The 15,679-nt window shown below is 29.4% G+C and overlaps 1 protein-coding gene and 1 pseudogene across 1 annotated transcript; one reads left to right on the top strand and one right to left on the bottom strand.

Moving 5' to 3' along the window:
- Nucleotides 1–4,106: 4,106 nt before the first annotated feature.
- LOC129297273 (phytoene synthase 2, chloroplastic-like) lies at nucleotides 4,107–7,735 on the top strand. Its single transcript, XM_054935632.1, has 5 exons — nucleotides 4,107–4,641; nucleotides 5,421–5,471; nucleotides 5,607–5,779; nucleotides 6,592–6,827; nucleotides 7,323–7,735. The coding sequence occupies exons 1-5, from the start codon at nucleotides 4,296–4,298 to the stop codon at nucleotides 7,693–7,695; spliced, it is 1,179 nt and encodes a 392-aa protein (XP_054791607.1). The 5' UTR covers nucleotides 4,107–4,295; the 3' UTR covers nucleotides 7,696–7,735.
- A 1,900-nt stretch (nucleotides 7,736–9,635) lies between these two features.
- LOC129297272 (agamous-like MADS-box protein AGL61) lies at nucleotides 9,636–10,285 on the bottom strand (annotated as a pseudogene).
- Nucleotides 10,286–15,679: the final 5,394 nt, after the last annotated feature.

Below are 15,679 nucleotides of genomic sequence, written 5' to 3'. Positions count from 1 at the left end.
AAATTATAGTTAAACTATGGTCAGATCAATCATAAGTATCATTTCACTTAGTCAAGTATGTGACTCGATTTCCAATATTATTTTTAAAAGAGATTTATTTGTGTAAGTCAAATTTACAATGTGGGGAGACTACTCAAAGAAAGAAGGGAGATCACATTCAAGAATCAATCAAATAAATTATTCATAAATAAGGATTAATAATAATAATTCATTTTGTATTGTGAATAACTTTTTTAAATGGTCTTTGAATGTGATTCTCCTAAAAAGGAAAGACGCATTGGGTATTTCCATGCCACTCTCTTCTTTGTGTAACCCTTAATGTACATGTGGTGGGGGATGGGAAGGGAAGGGAAGGGAGGAGAAATTAGTATTCAAGAGTGTAAAGTTTTGAAAAAGCAATAGCATGCATGAAGTGAATAGAGACCACTTTTTATTTTTTTGGTGACATGAAATGAATATAGACCACCTATTTGTATCTAAAATGATAACCCAAATTTTGGTGACATGAATATGGACCAATGGAAATGTAGAATTTGCGTGAAAGCAATAGCAGCCGCTAGGGTGAGCAAAAGGCTGAAGGAGGCTGTGCTAATTACCTAATTGTCTGCTAGAGCCGTGTGAAGGAATTTTGAGGTCTAAAATAAAATTATTTTAGAAGCATAATATATTATCATTCATCTATTTTTATATGATTTTTTAATTTATTAAAACCAAATTCAAATTTTCTATTTAACATTTTTGCCACTTCAAATCCTATAAAAAAGTTAAAACAATCATAATTTTAAATAAAGAGTAAAAGAATAAAAAACACATGATATGGCTGATATTTAAGATCAAAATTGGTGATTTTTGTTGTTAAACAAAACTCCCATTTTCAAATTAAAATATATAATTAACATTAATATTTAATAAAAAAATAATGATTAATTATATAAAGTATAAATACATATTTTTGGAAGTTTAAAACGATCGCCTCGTTGGCCTAACAATTTGTACGGCCTTGTTGTCCACTTCCATAATTTGGAAGAGAAGAGGCGACAATGGTGGATGGGGACATTCATAAAGTGCGTTAGAGACATCTCCCTCCTCTCTCTTGCACAATAAATGAACACCCAAACCGCAATGTATATAGCTACCTTCTCGACGGGACACATCGCACACTTCTCCCCTCACAATTTTAAATGTTACTCCGTCTTCTAATTTATAAAATGTTTTTAGAGGTGGTTTGGTATCTAAAATATACACCTTTCATTTGTTCATGATAAGACATCTTTAATACTTTATTAAAAGTTTAATTAAAATGAAAATTAAAATGAAAGAGGAGGTAATTAAATTATTAACTTTAATTTTAAAAATAGAATAAATTTTTAATTTTATTGCTATTTAAATGAATAAATTTCAAATAGGAATAATATTATAAAAATATAATTAATATAACACCAAATGTTTTATTTTAAAGACCAAAAAAATCTTTTAAAAGATGTCCTATGATAGGGATTATAAGGTGTGATACTTGGACAAAATAATGTTTTATTAATTATACTTGTTTTAATATTGTTCTCTTCCCTCTTAATTATTATATTTTCACTTTCTTATTGAATGTTTCATATATAATGTTATATTAAGTGAAATATATTTATCTTTTTGTTTTGAATAAATAAGATTGTAAGATGTATTTAATAAAATTTATTGATATGTATAATTTAATTTTTTTTGAAAAAAGCATAATTTTTTTTAAGTGTCTTGTAAATTGAGAAGGAGGGGTAAATGAAGATTCAAAGATTCCAATTTTGCTCTTACTAGCTAAAAAGTAGTCATATTCACTTCTTTTTCTTTTTTACAATTTCATAAAAAACGGGTTGATAATAGGATTAGAGATAAAAATTTCCAACAGTTGATGGAAAAAAAAAATCCAACAGTTAAAGACATTACATTATCCCTTATATATTATGGATTACATATTTTATGATAATCCCTCTATTTCATTATGTTTGTGATTTAAAGTTACTGCATATAGACAAAAAATATTATATTTTATCAAATTTACCTTTCATTTATTTCAATATTTTAATTCCTTTTAAGTCTTGCATAGTATATTGTTTTAAAGGTAAAACATGTTAAAAAATAAAACAAAAATTATGGGAGAAGTAACATTATCAATATATTCTGCTCTTCTTTTTTTAATAGTTTAAGAAGTAGACTCTGCTGACATTTAACTTCAATTTAATAGCCTAATTAACTAATTTTATTGTTGTGTAGGACTGTTTTGAAAAAAAAATGAAAAATGAAACAAAAAATTATAAGAGAAGTACTATTATCAATTAATATACTCCACCCCTGATCATTTGATAGCATACGGAGTAAATTCCGCTGAAGACACACTGCCCCTCATTTTAACTTCAATTTAATTAGCCTAACTAATTTTATTTATTTGTGTCGATATATAATAAAATTTATGAAAAATTCATATTTTTTCTCGTACGTTAATTTCATTAATATTCTATTCGCATTGTTTTACAGACACGTGAATATTGCCTGCAGAATGATTTCTCTAGCGAGAAAATATTGACTTATTGGTGCCCACATGTTCCTCAATGGAGGGGAGGGGAGATTCTCACCATTCCTAGCCTCAAACTTCTCAAAGGACACCATAAATGCATGGGATATATAGGGCCATTCTTATATATATGAGATATTTTTAATTGAATTATATAAATTAATAAAAGTTAGTTATCTAATTAAAAGTACAATAATATTTTAATTTTGTCCTTAATTATTGTAAAAAAATGAATATATTTTTTTAAAGCAAATTAGCGAGAGTATTTATTTTTTTCTTTTTTCAATTTAATAAGGGTATAATGGTTCATTTATTAAAAAATATACTAACAACTTTTTATATTTAGGGACAAAAAAAGATTCTGAAAGACCCATTATATATAGGGACAGAGGGAATATGTGTGTGTGAAAGTTCTACTTTTCTTTTTAAACTAGATTGGATCCCATGCATTGAATCCAGCTAGTTTGATTAATTATGTGTGTGATCAAGTATTTTATTCCAAGCATATACTCCTTCTAGTCTTATTTATAAATCAATTCTAGTATGTTTCATTGAAATCAAGAAAAATCTTAAATCTTATTAAATTTGTCTTAAAGTTTACCTAGTTTCCATCTTTACCCTTAATAAATATTCTTAAATCTCATTATTAATATTTTTATTCTAAGTATTTAATAAGAGAAAAAAACATAAAGATTGATTCAATAATTTTCTTCCCCCTTTGCCCTATAAACAAAACCAGAGGAGTATAGTATTAAAACTGGGTCAATCCAACCGATTAAGTTGGTAAATTGTTGAATTAGTCTTTTGACTACTTCTATAAAATATTTGTTCATGATCGATTTAACTATAATCCATTTCTATGATTTTGCTCATTAACCCTTGAACAAATGCTTTAACTGACAATGACTAGTCTGATTTTCAATACCTTAGTTCAAAGATAATTGGCAAATTTTTATTGTGTATATGTATTCTTCTATTAAAGGCAATCATAATCAAGACACAATCAGACACTAAATATAAGATTAATGTAATTGTAATTGATGCTAACAGAAACTTTGAAGAAAAATTAATTAAAAAATAATAAATATATTTTTTTCGATTAAAAAACAAAAAATATCAATCATACATGCACACTTTAACCTTTTCATATGTATACACACACATATTAAAAAGATGATCAAGAAGAACCAAATTTGTTCCTTTCAATGGTACCCCATATATGGGGTGCAAAAGCGAACACCGTCACAACAATATGAAGACGACAAATCCCTCATTCAACTCCGACTCTGTCCAAAGCAAAACAACAAATATTGGAGTATGAACTGCATCACACAAAATTGTAGCCATTACATCATCAAAGAAACAAAAAGCAAAAAGCAGATTCTGCCCCAAATAAAATTACACACAAGCCAGTCACAAAGATAGGGAAAGTGATCATTCTGTAGATTACCGTAAGTTCACCGTCCATACGTTTACAAGGTAGACCAAAGCATATGCCTCACAGAGATGTCTTTTCATATATAACCTTCCAATCACAATTCTCTCCCTATCTTCTCATAGACACACACATGTGCAACTATTAGAGCACTATACGCACATACGACTTTTAGGCCACTCATATTTTCTCTCTCTTTTCCTTCATATTCCATCCATCTTCATCATCTCCAAAAAAACCAGAAAGCCAGAAGCAGATCATAAACTAATTGTCAAGGTTTCATATATTGATCTCTAGAGAGAGATGTCCGGTGTTCTTCTTTGGGTGACATGTGGGCCCAAAGAGAACGCCATTAACTCTCTGTTGGGAGGAACAGTTAGAAGTGGCAGTGGGAGATTTCCGCAGAGAAATGTGGTTTCTGCGTTTTCGAGTGTACTTGCAGACCCTTCGAGATCGTCCGAGGAGAGGGTGTACGAGGTTGTGCTGAAGCAAGCAGCTCTGGTGAAGCAGCAGCAGAAGAAAACCCTAGATGATCATTTGTACAAGGATGATTACACTGAAGCTGATCTCACCAATGGAGATCTGTTAAATGATGCTTATGATCGCTGTGGCGAAGTTTGTGCTGAGTATGCCAAGACCTTTTACCTCGGTACGTCTCTCTCTCTCTCTCTCTGCTTCTCTTATACATCTTCTCTCTCATTTTCATGGATCCCTGATTTCCAAAGAAAGTTTAATTGGTTTATTGGGTGTCGAGTTCTTGTGGGGTTGGAAGAGAGACTGGAAGTTCCTCTTTTTAATTCACTCCCATTCAATCTTTTCCCTCTTCTCTCTTTAGATTCTACAAGAACTTTATCATGAACTCCAGGTGATGACCTAAACTCCTCCTCAGGTTAATGCAAGTTGTCTGGAAGAACTTTTATAGTCTAGTCATTCAAAAAAAAAAAAAAATTAATGATTCAATTTCTACAGTTTCAACCCGTTATAACCCAATCCTTTAAATCTTAATTCAATGTAACTCAATTACCTGTAGTTTTGGCTTAATTATTGTAACTTAATCCCTATATTTTTCTTAGTACAATTCAATTCATATGGTTTTAACCATTTAACATATGGATCCTTATTTTTAGAAAATAAAATTATAATGATTGAATTTATTTTTTTAAACTTAGGGATTAATATTTTAAATTGTTAAAAACTATAAGGATTGGATTATGCCAAATCAAAGTTGAAAGACCAAATTATAACTACGTTAAATTATAGAGATTAAGTTATATCGAGTTAAAATTTAAGGATGGAGTTAAAATTAAGTTAAAATTATAAGGAGTAGATGATTAATATAATTTCCCCAAATTATAATAAAAGAATGAATTTAGCGGATTTTATTGTGGCTGCATGAGCTGACTTGTCGTATTCACATGCCAATTGCAGGAACGCAATTGATGACAGCAGAGAGAAGAAAGGCGATATGGGCAATTTATGGTATGTGTGGTTGCTCTCAAACAAGTTGGCTGTATGTAATATAAAACTTGTGTGCAATGAATGAATAGTGGTCCATGGTGGTGGTGGATCACAAGAATATGAATGAATATATAAGTTTTTGGGGAAAAATTGCAGTGTGGTGCAGAAGAACAGACGAACTGGTGGATGGGCCAAATGCTCCCCACATCACTCCAAAAGCCTTGGACAGATGGGAGCAGAGGCTAAATGATGTTTTTGCGGGTCGTCCTTATGATATGTATGATGCTGCCCTCTCCGATACTGTCTCCAGATTCCCAGTTGATATTCAGGTACATATATGGACATACATATGTGTGTGTGCCTTGTATTTTTCAGTTGTTAAGGTTCATTTTGAAGCTCGCTAGCTTCAGATATAGCTTATGAGCTTAGAGATTTAATGTGTATTCTTTATTAAATTTTGAAAGAATATATATATATATATATATATATATATATATAAGTGAGTTTCAACTTGAATTGTTTCATGTCTTGAAGTCCTTTTCACTTATATAAGTGGGCCTTTTACTTCAAATGGGCTCAACCAAAGGTGCTGGCTACCTCTAATATAGTTGGTCATATCAATAATAATGGAGTGACTAGTTAAATAAATATAGTGGATCTCATTCATCACATACTTTCCTTGTAATAGAAGAAAGAATATTTATTTTAGTTTTATGTATAGAAAATTTTAATAATTTGTATTCATCTTTACTCTTTTATTTCTATTACAAATTGGAAAGGTTAACATTAAATACTATATATTTATTTTTAAATATATATATATATATATTTAATAGGGATAAAATTAAAAACTTATTAAATTTTTGAATAGAAATGACTTATAAATAAAATTCAAAGGAGTATAGGTCTTACTACTATGTATCTAGCTAACTCTCTCCTCTACTTCTTTAAATAAAGTCATTTTATAGAATCTAAATTTAGTGACATTACAGTGGGGCGTATACTGAATCTTATATCTTGTACATTGAACTTAATTAATAAATATAATTAGTGTGTGTGTTGGATTTTCACTCATACTTTAATCTCAACAAGTCTGTGTGTGTGTGTGTGTTAATAAGAGTAGTGCTTGAATTAATGGCAGCCATTCAAGGACATGATAGAGGGGATGAGGCTAGACTTGAGGAAGTCAAGATACAACAACTTTGACGAGTTGTATCTGTACTGCTACTACGTTGCTGGCACAGTGGGGCTTATGAGTGTACCAGTTATGGGCATATCTCCAGACTCAAAGGCTTCCACTGAGGCTGTTTACAATGCTGCTTTGGCCCTTGGCATCGCAAATCAGCTCACCAACATCCTCAGAGACGTTGGAGAAGAGTAAGCTTCTTAACACTCAGATCTGGGTTGTCTGTTGTCTTTTTTGTTGCCTGTGATCTAATTCAAAAATCTCAGGCCTTCATTTAGGCTAATGGTCAAACAAATTTCAACTAACTCTTTCAAATGAAGGGTTGAGATTTTGGACATTACTGGGGGCAAAAAAGAAGACAGCAAACACCCCAAAACTTCATTACATGGATTTGGATTCGTTGAGTGGCATAGGTCTACTCATTTAATAAATGTCTCAAAAAGTAATGATCCAAGACTTTTGGAAGCGAAAGTGTATGTGTGGAATGCTTTGATTACAAGGAATGTTTTAAATTTTTGGAGAGAAATTTATCTTGATAATTTTTAAGTATTGATAAAATCTAATGATTGTAATTGAGACATTTATTGAGTGAGTGAATTTAGGCCATTTATTGGATTCAAATCCTTATTGCATAATTGTAAACACCAATATATAAATGAAATTAATTTATTATCACTTAAATACAGTGCTAGGAGAGGAAGAATATACCTGCCACAAGATGAGCTGGCACGAGCGGGCCTATCAGACAATGACATTTTGGAAGGCCGAGTGACGGACAAGTGGCGGAATTTCATGAAGGGACAGATAAAGAGAGCTCGGATGTTTTTTGATGAGGCAGAGAAAGGAGTAGCAGAACTTGACTCAGCAAGTAGATGGCCAGTGTGGGCATCATTGTTAATATACAAACAGATATTAGATGAGATTGAAGCCAATGGTTGTAATAATTTCACCAAAAGGGCTTATGTTGGCAAAGCCAAGAAGCTCTTGTCTCTTCCTGCTGCTTATGCAAAAGCTCTTCTTGGACCACAAATGCTAACTCACAATATATTTAAGAGATAAATAATCATGATTATAATAAATAATCTTTTGAGCTTTTGTAGATTCTCCTATTCACTATATTTTAGAAAAACCTTTAATTGTTTGTGTAAATTACTTGTTATATTGTACAATGTGTTCAAGAGTGAAAACAGCGGCTGATATATGATTATAAGCCTCCTATATGCTATGTGTTCTTTTGAAGGCCTTTGGCAAAGCATAAGCATGTAAAATCGGAAGTGAATGGTCAATGAAATGCCGTTTACCTAAAAAGAAAGTCAATAAAAGAAACTGATATAGTTAAATACTAAAATATTGAATTAATGACAGTTAAAGCCTTAATAAAATTTTTTAAAAACATGTGTTATACATATTGTTTTACATACTGAAATCCCAATTATAGTCTGAAAATTGCATTTAAAGTGGATGGTCAATAAAAAGCCATTTATGAAAGGAAAAAAGTCAATGTAAGAAATTTCTACTCTATGTTTTGTTCTTTCTTAAGCTATGTAAATAGGTTTTCGTTAAGCCTATATTTATCTTTAGGTCTTTACAAGCATATTGTTTTCAGTAAAATTTGGATGATGTATAATTGTTCCAATTTTATCTAATATTCTTGATGGAACCAATTTCTCCCTTAATTGTTAGAATTGCGAGAAAAAATTATGAAATATTAATTATAAAAATATATAAAAGAATTTTATGGTTTTTTCTTCTTTCTAATCTCTCCAAACATCTAAACGGGCCGCATTTGTTCAGTTTGGATGGGCCAAACAAAATATAGCCCAGATTGATGTCTTGTTTTGGTGCTCTATTCTGTTCTTACCAAACGGCTAAAAGGAATACTACCAAAAAAACAAAAAAAGGAAAATGAGAGTCTATTAATTTGAGAAACAAAGTGAAGAATGAAAATTAGTATGAAATAAAATTAGACATGAACATGATCTGTTTATTCATATACTCCTGAAATATGTTTTTATATGTTAGTTAGAGACCCAAATGAACGTATTTGTAAGACTGAAAAACGGTCATGTGGGCCCTACTTTCTCTCTCTAACAGATAACTCCCTAATTTCAATACCATAAGACATTTTTCTCATAGATCCTTAGTGAGGGAGTGTAATTGATAATATTTTTTAATTAATATACACTATAAATAAGGAAAAACTTAAAACAAGGCGTAATTTTGAAAGCAATTAACTAATTCATTAACAGTGCAATTCTATTAAAATTCCTTCTTTTATCCCAATTTATAAAACACTTTTAAATTAAATCATGTATATTAATAAATTTTATTAAATACACTTTACTGTCATATTTTTTAAAAATACAAATATAAATTTTTAAAAATGTGCTCCATTTAATACACTATTTGTGAAAGAATATTAAAAATAAAAAAATATAATGAAAATAATAATATTAAAAAAGCATAACTTGGGAGGGAAGGAGAGTGGCTTATAATACTAAGCAAATGGAGTATTTATTGCCATGGTATAATCCTAAATGGATGAAACTGCCCAGTTCATCGCTTGTTAACAATTAATGCCATTTTTTATACTTTATCCTCATATTTTTAAAATGCATTATGAATGTTTATATTTTTCATATAATAGTTTAAGATATAATATATATATATATATATATTGGTTTGGCCAGGTTCAATCCCAATTAGACGAGTACTTTCTAAGAAGATTATAATTTCATTTGTTAATAATAAAAAATGTGGATATTCAGGCAAACTTTGAAACTAAACGGGGTTCGCTTGAATTTTTTTGACTCATTTGGGCAGCTTGAATAAGCTATAAGTTAGATTCCTAAACTCTCAAACTTTGTTTTAAGATTTTCACTAATTTATTGGAGTTAGCTCATTATATTTGGCTTGAATTACCAGATTTACCAAATGGAAGAACTAGTTAAAACTTTGAAAGCGGAATTATTTTATTCATTTCCAGTCTCTTGCGCACATCTTTTGCAAGTACAAGAGATTATTTTGAGAAGCAAACAGCAAACTTAAGCATGGACCTCAAAGGGCCAGATCAGATCAGACATAACAAGCAAAACGACAACTCAAACACTGAAACTGATCTGGCCAAAAGCCATCGATCAAACTGCGTTATTGTTCAGATTCTCAAAGTGCTCCTCCATACGGCGCTTGAAATCCTCCAGCTTCGCCTTGTACTCTGCCAGTTCCTCGCAGTTCATCTTGCTAATGTCTGGGTAATCACGAGGCCTCCTTCGTCTCAGTTCTTCTCCTCTCCTTTCCTCAGCTTCAAGCTCAGCCTGCAACTCAGCATATTCCTTGTAAAGCTGAGCCAATCTGCTAGACTGAGCAGAAACAGTAAGAGTAGGTGGAGGAACAGTGATGTTATTGTCGGCAGTGTACTTGTTGATGATTTTCTCTACGCTTGGGCTTCCGAAGGCGTAGGGTTTGCCGGACGGCGAGAAGGTGATGATGGCGACCTCTGCACCACACATCGCAGAAAGCTCGCTGGCTTCTTGAAAAGCGCAGAACGACGCTTTGAGAACGTCACGATTCTGGCTTTCTTGTCTTCAACCACCGCCGTCTTCTTCTTCTGCTCCTCTTCCTGAATCTGATGACCCCCTTCATTCACCATTGTTGCTTAGCTTCTTAGCTTGTTCAGATTTTAAGACCAACAAAGACACGCATTGTATATATAGTTCTTTTTGGATGCTGTGTCCACCAACCCCTCCTCACTTGATTGGCCAAATTCTATTTAATGACTATGAGTAGGAAATTATTTAATTTCTGATTATTTAATGGTTCAAATTAATGCAATAACAATTCTTATGAAAATGCTCCATCCATTGTTCATGTCCACATTGTTAGACACTTCCAGTCATATTTTGTATAAGGAAAATATAACTGTTAGTCTTTATATTTTTAATGAGATTTGATATTAGTTTTTATACTTTTATTTCTTTGTTCTAAACCCTTTAAATTTCAAACGTGTGCAGTATTAGTCCTCATTATTATTAGCAGAATTAAAATTGTTGATGTGTTCATAGTATTATTTAATTGGGTTAAGGTGTAATTTTATCCTTAAATTATTTTTGAAAGAACAATGTTGCCTTTAAACTAATTAAATCAAAACAATGTTGCTCTTGTCATTTTAAACGTCCATTATTGTAGTTAGTGAGACTCACTTTTCATGAGTTAAAGTGTAATTTATCCCTAAACTATTCTTAAAAGAGCAATGCTACTCTCACTATTTAAAAATTATAAAATAAAATTATAATAATATTACATAAATAATATTAAACTTATATATAAATATAAAATTATAATAATATTAAATTTATATAAAATAAATATAAGAAAAAAATTTATAGTATGTTAATAAAATGTCATAAATTAATATTATTATAAATTATAATTTTATAATTTATCAAATATAAGTGAGTTTTAGTTAAATTAAAAATGAGTAGACTCAAAATTATTTACATTTGTATCTATAACTATTGACCGGAGCCGTCGTTAACAAATTCATTTGGACCAAAAAACTGTTTTCATGATTGAGTTGGATTAAATAAGAGTTAAGCTGCTATTAAGCTGAAAACAAAAGTTGAATTAAAAATTAGAGTTATTTTCAAAAAACTGGGCAGTTTCAAAAACATAATAGTAAAAAAGCTTAAAAATTTTTAAAATAGAAAAATTTAAAAATTAGATCATATTAAAAGCTAACTTTATTCTTGAATAATTCACATATATAAAATATAATTTGAGACCATTTTTTAATAAAGATGTTGATAGTTATAGGTGCAAATGCAGATACATTTGAGTTTACTCATATCTAATTTAATCAAGATCTACTTATATTTGACAAGTTATAAAATTATAATTTATATTATTCTTATATTTATTTTATATTTACAATTAATATTATTTTATTTAATATTATTATATTTTTATTTTTATTTAATTTTATGATTTTTAAATGGTGAGGGCAACATTGCTCCTTTGATAATAGTTCAATAGCAAAATGGCATATTAACTCATGAAAAGTAAGTTTTACTAGCTACAATAACAAACATTTAAATGTTAGGGGCAATATTGCTTCAATTTAATTAGTTTAAGGGTAACATTATTCCTCTGAGAATAATTTAAGAGTAAAATTACACCTTAAGCCTATTTAATTTTGTTGACGAGTTGAAAAAATTATGATGAGTTGGAAATTATATGAACAAAATTGCTACTAATCTTTTTATTTGTCTATCTTACTTGTATGTTTCTTCTTTTTGAAGCTTCATCCATTGCGCATTTAATGATTTTGATTTGATGTCTGATTTTTTTTTTGATCTTTCACTCGTTTTTATACAACTCATCATAATTTTAGCAAGTCAATATAAGAAATAATAGAGTTTATGCACATGTTAATCATTGTTAAATTTGTATGATCATATTTAAAAACACAGAAACTAAAACTACAAATAAATAACATTTAAGAGACTTGAAATAATAAAATAAAAGTATAAAGACTAATAACACACCAAGTTAAAAGATCAGGGATCAAAAGTTCTATTTTCTCTTTACATAATTTCATAAAAATGGCATGTCTATCCTTTTTTTGCACTTGACCTTTTTATTATTACATTAAAGTATATACTTCATTTTTTAACTTTACACAAAGTTTTATTTTAAATTTTTATTTTTATAAGATATTTTTTAGTCATTTAACCTTGTTTCTTCACAAAAAATTTCTACATTTAACTTTAAAGTATTAACAAAATATTTTAAATTTGACATATTAAATTTAAATTTTTTAAAATAACAATGAATGACATAAAATATAATTATTTGAAAATAACAGTATTAAAATTAAAGGATTAAAAAGATATTTTTAAAATTAAAAGAATAAAATAAAACTTTATATAAAGTTAGAGGATTAAAAGTATATGTATAGTTAGATTATATTTTTCATGCTCATATTAATTAATAATACAAGGATAAATTTAATTCTTTAAAAAAATTACTAAATATCCTACATTTTAGACCAAGCTTAATTAGCTAGTAAAAAATGTCTTACAATTTAAACTATAGGTAATAATTTACTTTTTTTTATTGTCAATGAACAAAATTTTTGTATCTATTTATTTGTTATTTTAGAAGTTCCAGATATGTTTTTTTCTATTAAACCCTCTAGTAATTTTAATTAAGGAATGAGGGAGATAATTACGGAGAGAATAAATGAAATAAATTAAGGGCATATAAGAAAATTTAAAGGGATTTTAACATATTAATTATATTTCTTAATTTAAACTACATATGAAAATAGAGAGGGTAAAATAAAATGATTATATTCATATTTAATGCTTAACCATGTTTGGAATATAATTGTCTCCAATAAAAGGACACCTATACTCAATGAAAAAATATTTATAACCTCTATTATAATTAATTTTCACAATTAATTATTCATATTTTATTACTACCATCATGATTTTTTGTTGCCATACCTTTATTGTAGTTAATGCAATAATTTTTAGCATTGATTGAAGTTTTTGTAACGGCAATTAGAATTAAGAAAAGTTAGTCAAAGTGACCTAATAAAATATATATTTAGATAGAAGGATAAAATTTTTGAAAAGCCATGAAGTTGAAGGATTAAAGTATAAATCTACTCCTAAAATTTTCATGTAGGCACACCCCATATCCTTTTTTTTTTGTGTAATATGTTACCCTAACAATTTTCAATTTAGTATACGCCTTGCTGTTAGGTTTGACTTAATTGACTGTTAGTTAGTTTGTTTGTCTAATCTCAAAGTCTCCAACTCCTTGCCTTCTTCACTTTTCCTTCCTCCTCCCTATCCTTATCCTCCTTCTCCTTCCTCCTCTTCTCTAATTGAACTAAACCTCCTTCCTTCTTCCTCATCTTCATCACCTAATTCTAACACTCAAAGCAATGCCTAGAGGAATTTCCAATAAATCCCCCTATGGCAACTGCCTCAATGGTGACACCATTCCTTTCTACTCTAGTTTCAACACTATAGGGAAATATTTGAGATTCTCACTAGTTGTTTTTCTCTCAAAGACTTACCTTGAATATCTAAGGTTCTCAGCAAACATAAAGAAATTAATCATGATGGGACTTCTAAGTTTAGATTTCCTTATATGCATTTTAGAAATTCCAAATCTAGGTTTCCTTCTCACTAGACAAGAGATATATATTTAATTTTTTAGGTTTCCTTCTTTGCATTTTCCAAATTTGGATTTGATGCTTGGGTTTGATGGTTTCAAAGGGATTTTGGCTCCTTGTTGCTTCTTTAATTTTGCCTTTGTTTCAGACTTGGTTTGGATTTATTATTCTAGGATGATATGGATTTCTTGATTTGGGTTTTTGATTCTAATTTTATCATGCCATAGTCTACATGGTTGGTTACTACTATTGCTTGTGCTTGTCCATCCTCTATTGTTTCTTCTTCATTTTCTTCTTCCCAATTTCTTCTATTAGTGATCTCAAAATATTGATGTAAAATCACCTAAATTTACCATATGCACTTAACAAAAAATACCAACTCTACCATGATAATTGGAAGATGACTTTTCATAACATCATCTTACCTTGGTAGAAAGACTCAACTACAGTTGAAAAGAGATAATCATAGTAGAAAAGGAAAAGACTTAATTTAAAATTCTATTATGGTTAATATGATTGAAGTTAGAGAGAATGACATGTAAGGCTCTCTCAAGAAAATATATTGTAATAAATACCCATCAATTTTGTATCAAATTTACCTTATGAAAATACATATAAGTTGTTGTTAAAAGCTACAACTTGTTAAAGAACAAGTTAAGGTTTAACTTTTAAAAACAACATATACGTATTTTTATAGGACAATATCTGATACAAAACTAATGAGTCTTTTTGCAATAAATTCCTTTGAGAGGGCCTTAAATGTCATTCTCCCTTAGACTTATATAAATAAATTTATTTAGTAAACCCTACCATGGTAGAAAAGAATTAAATAAGATTAATAAGTTCCACTATAGTAAAAAAGATTAAACTCACATAATAGAAGACTACTATGGTAAAAAAGTTTGAAAGTATGTTTATAAAATTCAAAAGCTTTGAAAGTTAGGATTTCCAAGGTGTATAAATTCATTTTAAATCATTGCCATTGAAAAATACATAAACATAAGAATTTAAAAGCAATTGGAAGTATGAGAAACCATTTAGATTTGAGAATATTTCAAAATAGGGTTATAAGAGAAATTTTCATAAAAATGACACATTTGCCACAACTAACGATACATTCACCATGACAGATGACACAAGAGTCATCTACCATAGTGAACCCTGTTTGCATTGTAGCTTACACCTTTTGTACTGTGAGCTGTAGTTAAGGTGCCATCTGTCGTAGCACTTTGTAAAATTTTCATGACAACACTTTCTTGTCATGGACTAGACTTAAGGGAAAACTTCTAGTGCATCTTAATTTTTTATTCAACATTCAACTAAGGTGATCTAGATATTTACAGAAAGCTTTTTCAGTCAACTAGCTAATTTTGTCATATCACAAACTTGAACGTTTAGGACTAAAACAATACCATTTTCACACTTTAACACTTCCATAGTGTCCAAAACCACAACCATGTACTAAAAGCACTTACCACAATACCTAGACCACATTTAATGAATCCTATAGAACTTGTACAATCCACCACAATCATACAAATCACTACATTACTAAAAAATATAGTGAGGTTCTCGATGGAATTTTCATGAATTCATTACCTAGAAATCATAATCTTTCATAATAATAATATTTATACTAGTATTTTAGCCTGACACAACCAATCAGATACACATCCCCAACTATGGGCCCAAAATAAAACCAATTAGATAATAAAAATTCAATAGTTTAAATGAATTAAAAATATATATATCCTAGTTGGAAATAATTCACATAGATTAAACCAAAATATAATAGGTACTATAGAAAGGACTCTAGTCCTTTGCTTCAAATACCTCCCCCTTGCTCTTGGTGGC

Source organism: Prosopis cineraria, unplaced genomic scaffold (genome assembly GCF_029017545.1).
Source record: "Prosopis cineraria cultivar Desert tree isolate PC_DT_omini unplaced genomic scaffold, ASM2901754v1 PC486, whole genome shotgun sequence".
NCBI lineage: Eukaryota > Viridiplantae > Streptophyta > Magnoliopsida > Fabales > Fabaceae > Prosopis > Prosopis cineraria.
Note: the sequence above shows the minus strand (reverse complement) of the source record. Positions and strands in the feature narration are given on the sequence as shown.

What these genes read in the sequence shown, in the direction of transcription:
- LOC129297273 (XM_054935632.1), top strand. Translation starts at nt 4,296, where the DNA reads ATGTCCGGTGTTCTTCTTTGGGTGACATGTGGGCCCAAAGAGAACGCC. An exon ending in GGCGATATGGGCAATTTATG is followed by an intron (nt 5,472 to 5,606) that starts GTATGTGTGGTT and finishes GAAAAATTGCAG; the next exon opens with TGTGGTGCAGAAGAACAGAC. An exon ending in CTCAGAGACGTTGGAGAAGA is followed by an intron (nt 6,828 to 7,322) that starts GTAAGCTTCTTA and finishes ACTTAAATACAG; the next exon opens with TGCTAGGAGAGGAAGAATAT.